Source organism: Megascapheus bottae, chromosome 2 (genome assembly GCF_031878675.1).
Source record: "Megascapheus bottae isolate mThoBot1 chromosome 2, mThoBot2.hap1, whole genome shotgun sequence".
NCBI classification, from domain to species: Eukaryota; Metazoa; Chordata; class Mammalia; order Rodentia; family Geomyidae; genus Megascapheus; species Megascapheus bottae.
The window spans coordinates 46,398,588-46,412,120 of NC_143510.1; the positions used below are offsets into that span (position 1 = coordinate 46,398,588).

Here is a 13,533-nt window from a genome sequence, read left to right on the forward strand (position 1 = left end):
AGCCACTTCTTACCCTTCCCTTTCTTCTACACTTTAGAGTCAATGATTCTCAACAGGAAATGATTTTGCATGGGGGACAAACATTTGGAACAATCTCTCGAGGCATCTTTGGTTGTGACAACTAGGGTATGCTAGTGTCACCTAGTACCTGCCAGATACCAGAGATGCTACTGAACATCCAATGGTGTTCTCCAAAGTCAAGTTTAATGGCTTACTAGCTACTTAGGCTGTAGTTGGGAGGATGCAGTCCAAGAAAGTTCTACAGATCCTATCTCAACCAGCAAAAGGTTGGGCACACTGGCCTGTGCCTGTTTTCCTAGCTACAAAGTTGGCATAGATAGAGGGATCCAGGCAAAAAGCAAGGCTCTATTTGAAAAGTAACTAAAGTAGTTCAGTGCTGGTGGCTCACACTTGTAATCCTAGCTACTCAGGAGGCTGAGATCTGACAATCATGGTTCAAAGCCAGTGCTGGCATAAAAGTTTGTGAGAGTTTTTTTTTTTTTAATCAGTAATGGGGCTTGAACTTAGAACCTATGCACTATTACTGAGTTTTTACACTCAGGGTTAGTTCTCTACTATTTTGAGCCACAGCTACACTTCTGGTTAATTAGAGATAAGGGTCACAAGGACTTTCCTGCCTAGGCTGGCTTTGAAACAGGATCTTCAGATCTCAGACTCCAGAGTAGCTAGGATTACAGGCATGAGACATTTATCTCCAATTAAGCAGCAAAAAAACAACAAACAAAGAGAAGTGAAGGTGTGGATCCATGGAGCAATGCCAATCTTGAGCAAAAAAGCCAAATGAAGCTCAAAGCCCTAAATCCAACTCCCAGTACCACTAAAAACAAAACCAAACAAACTCTAAAGCAGAAAGGGCTGGAATATGGTTCAAATGGTAGAGTATTTACTTAGCAAGCTCAAACCCCAGTACCACAAAAAAAATATTAAAAAATAGAGCATCCAAATGGCAATAGTTCCAAAGTCGAGAAGGCATGTTCTAGAGAGCTCTTTCTGGCTTGGGGAGAATGGGTGGAATTGGGTCAAGGATCAGGGAAGAGAGAGGTTTCTTGTTGGAGGTGCTAGGGTGCCCTGGAGGCAGTCACTCTGCAACTCAAAGGAAGGTTTCCAGAAAACCTTTTCCTTGTCCATCAGTGGCCAAGAAAACTGAGAAAGAAACAAAGCCAGGCACCAGTAGCTCTTGCTTGTAATCCTAGCTACTCAGGAGTCTGAGAGCGAAGGATCTTGGGTAGAAGCCAGCCTGAGCCTTCCAGTCCATGCAACTCTTATCTCCAATTAGCCATTAAAAAAAAGTGGAGCTGTAGTCCAATTGGTAGAATACAATTTTGAGGGGAAAAAAAAAAGCTAAGGGACAGCACCCAAGCTTTTAAGTTCACACAAAATAAAAGGAAGGAAGAAAGGAAGAACAGGAGGAAGGGAGAGAAGGATGGGGGAAGGGAAAGAGGGAAGGCAGGCAATCTGGGAATGTGGCTTAGTGTTACAATGCCTGCCTAACATGCATGAAGCCCTGGGTTCCATTCCTCAGTACCACATAAACAGAAAAAACTGAAAGTGGCACAGTAGCACTGTGGCTCAAGTGGTAGAGCAAAAGAAGCTCAGGGTCAGTGCCCAGGGTCTGAAGCCAAGCCCCACAACTGACAAAAAAAAAAGAATAACAACAGAGTCAACTTCTTTATAGTGTTATATTTTCATTAATAAATAAGTTTTCTTCTTTAAACACAGAACATGTAACAGATTGAAACACTCCCCCCCACCCCCCAATTCCAAAGACAAGTCTATAAAACAAATGCCAGCTGTGCTGCCCTACGGGCAGGAAAAGTCTGGTGACCTTCACCGGGCCCTGCCCCTGCAGCACCATCACCACCACCCCACACTCTACAAGAGAAGGGGGTCTGCAGCTTCTCCCTTGAGCCCTGGCGAGAAGCATGTGAATGTATGATGCCACCACTCCATGATTCATGGACTATGTGAAGATGAAGCTTCCCTCAACTGGCTCTGACCAGCCCCTGCACTCCTGGTTTTGTGATAACAGCACCTGGGCAAAGCTCCCAAGGGAGCTGCCTCTGGGCATCCCCCACTCTCCGTTCCTCTGCCACTCCTCAGTGGGGAAGAGAAGGGCACCAGAACCCCTCCCGTCCCCGGGCCTGCATGGGAAACACTGTGTGAAGAGGCGTGATGCTGAGGTGAAGGCTCCTGGACAGCCCCAAGCCCATGAAACCAGCATTCTCCCCCCCATCCTTCATGACCCCAACTTTTCTTTCCTCTGGAGTGGCTGCCCTCTCTACAACCTAGAGCCCAGCCTGGGGTGTGATGGTTCTAGTTCAGTCCTCAGTGTCACATCTGATGCCATCATGTCCCTTTCCTGTCTCCTTCCAAGCCCTCACAGTGACCATCAGAAAAACGTCACATCCAGTGTCCTACACTGTCACATCCTCCCCCGCCCCGTGCCTCTGCACCCCAAGAGAGGAAGTGGGGGGTGGTCTCCCCGCTTCAACTCCCACTTCACATAATGGAACAGCTTTTGGCCTTCTCCTTCTTGAAGGTGGAAGAGATGAGTTCAGAGCGACTGGGGAGATGGAGGAGTCGCTTGGAGAGGCTTCGGACCGGGCTCTTCGGGGGCACGGGACTGGGCTTGTTCAGACACACCATGGACGCCATCCGAAAGATGCTGTGGATACTCTTCTCCGAGGTGAAAGCCGAGCCTTCCAGGTAGATTTCTGCTCCCAGCTGCTTGGCTATTGCACAGCCCTGCGGAAGGGGTGAGGTCTTCAATGCAGCGGTCTAAAACCGCTGGGAAACAACAGGACTTTCTAGGTGGTGTGCCCCAGGGCTACTCCCAATCCATCCTTCCGCCATGATCTCACCACCAGCTCTGACACTTTTGTGAGGGAGAAGGATGCCCACCCACCACCATCACTTAAGTTGGCTTTTTTTTTCCTATGCTGGTCCTGAGGATTGCACTCAGGACCCATACCTGAATTTCTTTTGCTCAAGGCTAGTGCTCTACCACTTGAGCCACAGCTCCACTTCCAGCTTTCTTCGGAAGCTTAGTGGAGATAAGAGCCTCACAGACATTCCTGCCCAGGCTTACTTTGAACCATGAGTCTCAGACCTTTGCCTCCTGAGTAGCTAGGCATGAGCAACTGGCACCCAGCTTCTAAATCACTTTTTAACCATACTGATGCCAGATGGAGTAGGTCAGAATTTCTGGGGATTAGAGTGTAGGCATTACATTTTTGGTTTTTGGTTTCTGGTGCGTTTTTTAAGACTCCCATGGACTTTACTGCCCAGGCTAGCTTCAAATGGAGAGCCTCACCTAGATCTCAGCCTCCTGAGTAACTAGAATTAGAAACTTGAGCTGCTGGCACCCAGCCCCAGCATTAATTTTTTTCAGTACTTTGTCAGGGTGAGCATTAATATTTTTAAGTGCTCTCCTAGATGACTATACTGAGAAATACTGGTTTAGGGGCCAGAAATACTGATCCTAGGGGCCAGGAGCATAGCTTAATGGTAGAGTGCTTGCCTAGCATGCACACAGCCCTAAGTTTGAGTCCCTGGAACCACATACACAGAAAAAGCCAGAAGTGGTGCTGTGGCTCAAGTGGTAGAATGCTAGCCTTGAGTAAAAGATGCTCAGGGACAGCATCCAGTCCTGAGTTCAAGACTCAGGACCGGCACACACAAAAGAAGCTAAGGTGGAGGCACAAATGGCTCAATGGTAAAACACTAGCCTTGAGTAAAAAAAGTCAAGCAGATGCTAGACCATAGTTCAAGCCCCTGTACTGGGGCTTGAAGGAAAGGAGGGAGGGAGGGAGGGAAAGAAGGAGAGAGGGAAAAGGAAAGAGGGAGGGAGGAAGAGGGAGAAGGAAAGAAAGAAGGGAAGAAGAAAGGGAAGAAGGAAAGGAAGGAAGGAGAAAAAATCCTTAAGAAGGCAGGAAGGCAGGAAGAATGAAGAAAAATTAATCCTTATATTCATAAATGCATATGAAATTATCCAGGGGTCTCCTTAAAAATGGTATGCAAGGGGGCAGGAGTTTGGCCTAGTGGTAGAGTGCTTGCCTAGCATGCACGAAGACCCAGTTCGATTCCTCAGTACCATATACATAGAAAAAAAAAAGCCAGATATGGTGCTGAGGCTCAAGTGGTAGAGCTCTAACCTCGAGAAAAAGAACCCAAGGACAGTGCTCAGGCCCTGAGTCCAAGCCCAGGTCTGGCAAAAAAAAATGGTATGCAAGGGGCTGGGAGTTTGGGCTAGTGGTAGAGTGTTTGTCTAGCATTCTTGAAGACCTGGGTTCGAGTCCTTGGCACCACACACATAGAAAAAAGCCAGAAGTGGTGCTGTGGCTCAAGTGGTAGAGCTCTAGCCTTGAGAAAGTTCAAGGACAGCGTTCAGGCCATGAGCCCAAACCCCAAGACTGTCCCCCCCCCCACACACACACAAAATGCAAGTAGGTGGCTCATATCTAAAATCCTAGCTACTCAGGAGGTTGAGATCTGAGGATCATGGTTCAAAGCCAGCCTAAGCAGATAAATCTGTAAAATTCCTATTTCCAATTAGTTATGACTGGAGGCATGACTCAAGTGGTAGAGAAAAACAAACAAACAAACTCTACCAGCACCTAACATGTTCTTTTGTTTCTTGAGGTAGGGTCTCACTATGTAGCCTAAGTTGGCCTCAAACTCAAGATTCTCCTACCTCTACCTCCCAAGTGCTGAGATTACAGGTGCTGGTCACCATGGCAAGCATTTCCAGTGATTCTAATATAGGTAGTCCCCCAAAAGAACTCTTGTAGGTGCTAGCACATACCAGGACAGCCACCTGCTGACCCATAGCATACAGCTAGATAAACAGGTACTCTCTGCCCTAGTTACAGAACTCTCTCATACTAATTCTCTCAGCATAGTGCAAAAATTACAACAAGAATCATATCTGGCTGGGAGCTAGAGGCTCACACCTATAATCCTAGCTACTCAAAACTCTAAGGATTTTGGTTCGAAGCCAACCTGGGTAGAAAAATCCCTCTGAGACTCTTATCTCCAATTAACCACTTAAAACCTGGAAGTGGTGCTGTGGTCCAGTTGGTAGAGTACTAGACTTCAGCACAAAGAGGCTCAGGGATAGTGTCCAGTTCCTGAGTTCAAGCCCTATAACCGAAAAAAAAATCATATCTAGTGCATGCACACACACACACACACCTGCTCATAGGAGATGGGTGCCTGCTTCTGGTGTGACAGCTCCATCAGGGTGCTCAGGTCTGTTCTCAGGTCTGTCTTGCAGCCAATTAGCAAAACCCTGGTGCTGGGACAATAATCCAGGATCTCTGTCCTCCACTGAAGGGGCCAAGCATGGAGAAAGAAAGGATTGGGAAAGGAAGGAAAGTCAGTGGCAGACAGATCCAGGAAAAGCCCAGCTGGCTGTGTCGCACACACATACACCACCCAGATGATCACCAGCCCTGTCCTCCCTCTGAGTCACACGTCTCGGCCTCAGCCGCACTAATTACATCATCTTCCTGCCCAGCAGGCCTTCGGTAGCACAGGAGGGTTGACCCAACAGCCTGTGCCCTCAGTCAACAGCCTACTCACCAAGCAAAGTACAGGAGCAAGATTCTTCCCACTTCCTGCCAAGCAGAGCAAACCCAGAACCATCTGCCCTGTTGCCCCATTAAAGGTCTCACAAGTCCAAAGGGCTAGGGAAAGAGGTAGTCAATCTCTTTCCAGGTGGAGGATGTAATCCAAATCCTCTGGGAAACTAGGCTAGTTCCATAAGGCTCTCTACAGCTTGTCAGTAGAGAAACCCAGGTGTTTCCTACAAACAAGTCAGTTCTGACCTGCCTGGCTCAGTGAGCCTGGGATTCAGGGCCATCAAGGCTGTCTCAAAATGATCCCATTGCTGATGCTCAAACCACAGCAGAAGGTTCTGACTGGAAATGTTTTTATTTCCTGAGCCTCCTTGCTGGGCCTGGAGAAAAGTAGTATAGAATAACAGAACAAGAGGAGAGGAGACCTGGATCTTATGCCTAGAGCTGTATGTAGCTCATGATGTGGCTGTGGGCAAAAACTTTTCCTTTCCTAGCATCAATTTCTTTCTGGTATACACACACACACACACCACTATCACCACCACCACCACCACCAACACCACCACCACCAACAACAAAAAACATAAAAAGCCAAAGGTCCCAAGATTCTTTTCTGTTCTCCTGCTGGGTTAGAGACTGAAGAGTTTCTCTAGTCTTACCTTCTTAAGTGCACTGTCCACTGTCTCTGGACGGCTGATGTCAAAGCATAATAACACTGCATCTGAGTCGCTATAGCAGAGTGGACGGACGTTGTCATAGTAGGGAGACCCTGAAGTAGTAAGAAAGACTTGATCGGATTTTCTCTTCTCTCTTTGCCAGAACCCAAGGAGCACTAGAACTACCATTTTTGATCCCCTAAAATCCAGCCACCTCCTAGGGGATTGTGCTATAGCCTGGAGTCATGGGACCTGATCACCTGCTTGAATCATCTCCCTTAACCCTAGAAAATAAGGAAAATAGAAGAGGCTAGAAAATTGCCCACCAGTGGCTCATGCCTGTAATCCTAGCTACCCAGGAGGCTGAGATCTGAATATTGTGGTTTGAAGCCATCTGAGCAGAAAAATCTGTGAGACTCTTATCTTCAATTACCCACACAAAAAGCTAGAAGTGGAGCTGTAGCTCAAGTGGAAGCCTTAAGTACAAAAGCTCAGGGACAACACCCAGGCCCAGAGTTAAAGCCCCAAGACTGGTAAAAGATGAGAAGGGGAGGCCAGAGGGCAGAGTATAATTCAATCTTATTTGGGTCTTCTACAGTAGTCTCAATTTAAGTTCTGCTAGTTTGCTGAATCCTAAAAGATATTCCAAAATCCCAGAGAGAGACACCAGGGCTGTTCAAGGGTCTCCTTTCCTTGAGTATCTTCTTGCTGCCTGAACTCTTCCCTTCTGCTCTGGGGTCTCTCTGGTTTAGAGACAAACCTGTCTGTTACATAACTGGCTGTCCTGCTTCTTTGCCATGCTCCCTGAACTCTAGGAAGTTGGCAGGGGAGGGAGAGCATCCAGGATTCAGGGCCCCACTCTGCCACCCACCTAAATCAGCCTCCTGCTGAAAAGAACAAAGTGGAGATTGTAGCCCCCCACTCCTAAGATCTCAGGGAGGCAATCTCAGTCAGCAGTACCTATGGCAAGGAACTTTGAGGCTAGCACAAGGGTCCTTCGTAGGAAAGGGAATTGGCAATGTACACCTAGAGTCTAAGAGGGACACACAAGGAGCTGAGCCTGCCCCCCTCCAACCTGGGGAAGGAGCAGTAGAGGATTTGGAACCCAGACAATTCGTGCTCAGAATAGCAAGCAGCCCCTCTCCCTGCACTGCAATCGCCATGGAAACTGGGGGGGGGGGTAATCCAAGCTGGGGTGGGGGTGTCGATCATAAAAAAAAGTAAGGGAGAGTTGGGATAGCTGCCTGCTTCTTCAGTGTTCTTCCCATCCCCTCCCCCCATCCTAGTCCTTCTGAGGCGAGGTGGGGGTCTGGCTTTACAGTGGCACTAAAGCAAGGGAGCGCTGCAGTATAGGGGAAGGGGGAGGGGAGAAAGTCTCCATTTTCGTTCCAAGTGATCCCCCTCCCCTAAGACCCACAAGTGAATAATGAGACAGGTCCAACCCTGGTTCTAAGACAAGGAAGCCCCATCCTGCACCTTTCTGCCACTTCATCTGACCTTACAAGAACCTAATCCGAAAGAAAGAGTCTGAGGCTGACAGATTTTCATCCTTTCAAAATTAGGGGGTAGGTGTGACATGAGGTATAAAGACCACACTTGCTGATTTTCCATTATCTGGATTGTGGCTGTAGGAGGTGGGGAGGGAACAGCAGGGGGTTTGGGGTGGTGGTAGTGAGAAGAGATGAGCTGCAGTAAGGTTCTGGGAAGACTGGAAGGTGGGAGAGTAAAGCAAAAGAAAAACCTATTTATCATGCGACCACGCTGCATTCCAGTCAGCCAGCCAGCCAACATAGCACATAGTCTAGGATGCTCGGAATCCTACCTCCCCATCCCTGGAACTGCAGCCCAGAAAAACACCCCACCTTGAGGAATTTTTGTTAGGGGGGGGTGGGAGAAAAAGGAAGTCTCTCTCCTCTTTTTTTCCCCTGTCTACCCATCCCCTATCACAATCTTTTCAGACTTCAAAATTGAGGCATGGGGACAACAGCTTTTTGGAGTAGGGCAGAATATTTATTACATCCAGCAGGAAAGCCCAGTGATTTATATAGTTCCCCTTCACACTCGGTCTGGATAAGATTGTCTTCATTTTTGGCAAGGCATGGATTTTTATTTTCTCTCTCTTATAACCAGCTTTTACTCCTTAATTATCACTCTGAGCCAGTCTATTAAAAGAAAAGAAAAGAAAAAGGCCTCCGGGTATGAGAGAGTGGAAAGGCATCAGAATCATAGAGGGTAGCTGAGCACTAAAGGCTTGAGGCTGAGAGTCTGGGAAAACATCGCTTCTTCAAAGACAGAGCACCTTCTGCCGAATCTCAGTAAGGGAGGGAGGAATGGTCAGAAGCAACCCACCCCCAGCATCCCCAGTAGCCACTGTCCACGACATGGCCATACCCTACATTAGCCATCACCCCCACCCTCCAAAAACATTGATGATGCATTGCTTCTTCCCTGAGCCGCAGCGGTGTGACGGTGTGGTGTGACGGTGTGACGAGGGGTGGTGAGAGCTGAGTTGCGGCAGGCAGACAGCAGTGGCCAGAGAATGCAGGAGAGCCAGATGAGCTCCAAAGCAAAGGTGGCCTCCCTAACCAATGGCAACATCCTCTAGCTACACTGACCCCTGCCTCTCATTTAACTTTGCTCTGGGTAAGTAAGGCGTGAGTGAGTGAGTGTGAGTATGTCTCTTGCCTGTCTGTGTGCTTAGCAAGGAGTGGGAATAGAAAAGCCTTGCCAAGTCAGAGTTGACTAACAGTATCCTCACCCCAACCTCCGTCAAGCATCCTCAAATTCCCTCTTTCTGTTTCCTGGCAAGCATCTTTCTCCTCCTCACCAAAGAGAGAAACAATGTCTGAAAGCCAGTAACTGCAGCTGACTAGTTGAGATTGGCAAAGAGGGTATTTGTAACACAATCTTACCTGAGGTGTCCCAGAGACTAAGCTCCACTCTCTGTTCCTCGGTCTCCAAACAGGCTGTGTAATTCTCAAACACCGTGGGCACATAGGTCTGTGTGAAGAGTGGAAGCATTCACACCTGAGCACCTCTGTCCTACACAAAACCCTACGCAAGAAGCCATTCATCCATCTTCCAAGACACTAAAGTGTCAAGACCAGAAGAAGGAATACAAGGGACAGGAGGGTCCATGTAGGATGAGAAGAAAAGGACTATAGAGGCACAGGCACTTTGTGCTATAGGGATAAGAATTAGGAATGACCCTCTCCTTCCCACTCCAACCAGAGACAAGCCCTCCCCCCTCCCAGTTATTAATGATCAGACAGATGACACCTGCGTTTCCCTCTCATCCCTAAATTTCTCTCCCAATTTCAGCATCAACAAACAATTCTAACCCCTGTTTTCCATCCCTCCCAAGCCCCTTGGCTCAGGTAGATCACCAGAAAGGACAGCAGTAGCCACCCCATGGGCTCACAGAACCTTTGAGGAGGGAGAGAAGGGTGGGCAGGTATTATGTCAAGAAGTAACCCCAGATTCTAGGGCTTCCAGTTTCCTCTCTTGAGAGCAGACCCAGGGATGAAGGAAAGTAGGAGGGGATCTGATGGGTGAAGAGGTGAGGAGGAGCCGGCCGGGCGGCTGCAAAGTAGGACAGGTCTCAGGGGAAACCAAGGCTGGGCAATACTCCAGCCAGAAAGCAACTGAGATGGGGCGGACTGGGGGAGGAGTGGGTGGAGGAGATGACTCTCCTGGGGAGGTGGGAGTCAACCCCGGGCGGGCCCGAGAGCAGGGCTGGGCGGGCAGCTCACCTCGGGATAGCAGTCCTTCGCTAGCACCTGTAACATCGCTGTCTTCCCGCACTGCACATCTCCCACCAGCACGAGCTTGCATCTGACCACCACTGGCTGGGGCGCCCGCCTCTCCTTCATGGTTGCAGCTTCCACCGGGCTCGGGCTCCAATTCAGAGAATAAGGGGTGCCGACAGGTGCAAGGGACTGAACTCAAAGCCCGGTCTCCCTCCAACTGAAGAGGAGGCCGGCCACAACCTTCTTATATATCCTTGGATGAACCAATCACAAGAGGAGGCTGACTCTGTGGCAGCCAATCACCAAGGTGGGATCTCCTCCAACAGCCAATAGGAAGAGAGTCTGAGTCAGTGCCCTCTTCTTCCCCTCTCTTTCTCTTAAAGCTGCACCGTTTTTTCCCCTTCCACCTGAAAGGGGATTCCCACGCTGTTTTGTATTTGTATTAGGAAATAGGAGGGGACTTGAGGCAAAGTTAAATGATCTGGAGTGCCCTTCAGTTAATATACAAACACATAAGCTAGCTATAGAATAGAAAGTAAGACAAGCTGGAGTCATAGGGACTGTCCCAGGAAGAGAGCCAGGCAGCCTGAACTATGGACAGGTGGCATCCAGCAAGATAGATGGGGGTCCCAGAGACCTCATATTCCTTGTTCCATTCAATTCCTATCTAAATAGGTTTTCACTCTGTGCATCTGCCAATGCACCTGTAGTTGAGCTTTAACTCAGGGCCTGGGCACTGTCCCATTTTTACTCAAGGCTGCTTCTCTACCACTTGAGCCACAGATCCACTTCCTGATTTTTGATGGTTAACTGAAGATAAGCCTCAAGTAGACTTTTCTGATTGGGCTGGCTTCCAACTGGTATCCTCAGATGTCAGCCTCCTGAGTAGCTAGGATTATAGGCATGAGCTACTGGAAAGTTCTCACTTCTTTCTGGTTTGTCTTCTAACACAAGTTCCTACTGTTCCCCTTTTGGAAGCCCTCCTCATCAATCATCTCCACTAAAACAAATCAACAAAACCAAATACAGGTTCTCACCCAGAGAAAAGGATGAGGAGTTCAAGCAAGTAAGGATAAGAGAAAGAAAGAAAAAAAAAACAAAACTAAACCTCTTGGGCATATATAGCCTCGCACTGAAGGGCTGATAGGAGCTGAGTTCAGTTTTCCAGATGAATCAGGTGCAGGACTAGTTCCAGGCTGACATTAATTGATATTGATGCATGAATGTATGTCACCTAGTCAAAGTCCAGCCTGGGAGACCAGGCTTGGGCCTTTGGAATTAGAAACTGAAGGGCCAGCCTTACACTGGTAACTCACACCTGTAATCCTAGCTTCTCAGAGGGCTGAGATCTGAGGATTGCGGTTTGAAACCAGCCCAGGCAGGAAAATTCATGAGACTTTTATCTCTAATTAACCATCAAAAAGTTAGAAATGGGATCTGTGGCTCAAATGGTATTATACCAGTCTTTAGCAAAAAACCTAAGAGCAGATGCCCAGGCCTTGAATTCAAGTCACACATGCACATACACACATACACATGTGCATACACACACACACACACACACACACACACACACACACACACACACACACAGTTTCCCAGACCAAAGGAACGTATCTCTGTGGGTGATGTTTTCCAATACCCACTATAAGCAAGATGGGAATTATTTTGAGAATGTAGTCTAGCAGCATCACTGCAGTCTACTCTGCAGTTCTCAGCCCAAGCTGTTTGGTGATGGACTGTGGAATCAAGTCCTTCACTGCTCTCTGTCCATCTCTTACCCCACCACTTCCAGGGCTGAAATCCCCTGAGTAACTGTAGGTAGGGGTGTAGGGGGGTGTTCTGCAGGGGCCACCATTAGTTATATAAGCCTCATCTCCCAGGCTCTCTGAAGATTTTACCTTCCCCCACACCTCAACCTCAGCCTTCAGATAATGTTCTATCTATGGAATTTGTCCTCTTCTTGCCCTCTTTCAGCATCCTGACAGCTTCCCTGAGCTGCCCATTAAGTGTGGTTTTGGAAAGTTCCAGAACAGCTGTAAGGCTGTGGATGCTTCAACCTGGAGTCCTTTCCCTCGGGTTGACCTTCTTCTTCTGGGCCTCACTGTTCTCCACCCCCACCTCATCTGGACACAGTACTGAAAGCACCAGTAAGGTCGCTCTGTATCCTCTAAACCTTGAACTGGGATCCCCTCCCAGAGTGTTAGCCTCCTCTTCATGCTCTTTCCCAGTTACCCACCCCCAACACTTTGTACACAATCCACCCCAAATAAGCAAGGAAAACTGTCCTACTGGGCAGATAGTGTCCTTGGCTACTAACAAGATTGCCATTCCTCAGATCCTCTGAGGTAGAAATTCTGAGGGCTTGTTCCAACCTTGATTCTTCCCTGGGATCAGGGTCAGGGAGCAGAGGGTTTTAGCTGTGGTACTGAGCGACCTTCACCATGGCTGAGTCTCAAGGAGTGGGTTCAAAGAGATCTTGTGGTTCATTTTGGGGAGTGGGGGGTTAGTTTCATGCTATTGTTATTGTTATTGTTGTTATTGTTGTTGTTGTTGTTTTTTGCCAGTCCTGGGCTTGAGCTCAGGGCCCGAGCACTGTCCTTGGACTTTCTCAAAGCCAGAGCTCTACCACTTGAGCATCAGCACCACTTCCAGCTTTTTTCTATATGTGGTACCAAGGAATCAAACCCGGGTCTTCATGCATGCTAGGCAAGCACTTTAACCACTAGGCCAAACTCCCGGCCCCTGTTATTGTTGTTTTAAGACAGGATCTCTCACTATTAGCTTTGGCTAGCCTCAGCCTCACAGTCCTGCCTCAGCCTTCTGAGAGCTGGGATTAAAGGTGCACCCAGCATGTCTGGCTCTGTAGGACACGTGCATGAATTATGGCAGAAGGCATTGTGGGTGAGCCTGTTGTCGGGGGAGCGCGAGAGAGTTAGGTGTGGAGGAAGCGTGATAACAGGAAAACAAGATGGAGCTATATTCAGCAGGTCTGGATGTTGGACCCAGCTGGTCCATTAAGGTGTTTTCACACACTTTCGGCCCTTGGTTCTCTGTGGTGTGAAGAGTTTAACTGAAGGGGCTTTTTAACTTTTTCTCTTTCTTTCTTTTCTTTTTTTCTTTTTTTTTAGCAGTTAGGTCCCATGTCCAAGTTTGTTTAAACCTCTATCAAGTGGTTTGTATTATCTCTCTCTATGTATATATTTGTACTGGTACTGGAGCCTGTGCTCAGGGCCAATGTTCTCAAGGCTAGTGCTCTACCAGTTGAGCCATAGCTCCACTTCTGGGTCTTTGCTGGTAAATTGAAGGTGGTCTTAGAGAGCTTTCTGCCCAAGCTGACTTCTAACCGGGATCCTCAGATCTCCACATATGAGTAGGTGGAATTACAGGTGTGAGCCACCTGTATTCAGCTTAACCTATTTTTTCAATCTTTCATCTTATGCAAATGTTTAAACTTTTAAAAAGATATAGAAGTGGGAGGTGTAGATCAGTGATACAGCTTTTCTAGCAGATGTGGCACCCTGGATT

General features: G+C 48.1%; 1 protein-coding gene across 1 annotated transcript; it reads right to left on the bottom strand.

Moving 5' to 3' along the window:
- Positions 1-1,754: 1,754 nt before the first annotated feature.
- Positions 1,755-10,211, bottom strand: Rnd1 (Rho family GTPase 1). The gene is made up of 5 exons (XM_090355655.1): positions 10,009-10,211; positions 9,169-9,256; positions 6,260-6,369; positions 5,215-5,349; positions 1,755-2,766 (listed from the first exon to the last, which is right to left on the bottom strand). Exons 1-5 carry the CDS (start codon positions 10,126-10,128, stop codon positions 2,521-2,523), a joined length of 699 nt encoding a protein of 232 aa, XP_090211781.1. The 5' UTR covers positions 10,129-10,211; the 3' UTR covers positions 1,755-2,520.
- Positions 10,212-13,533: the final 3,322 nt, after the last annotated feature.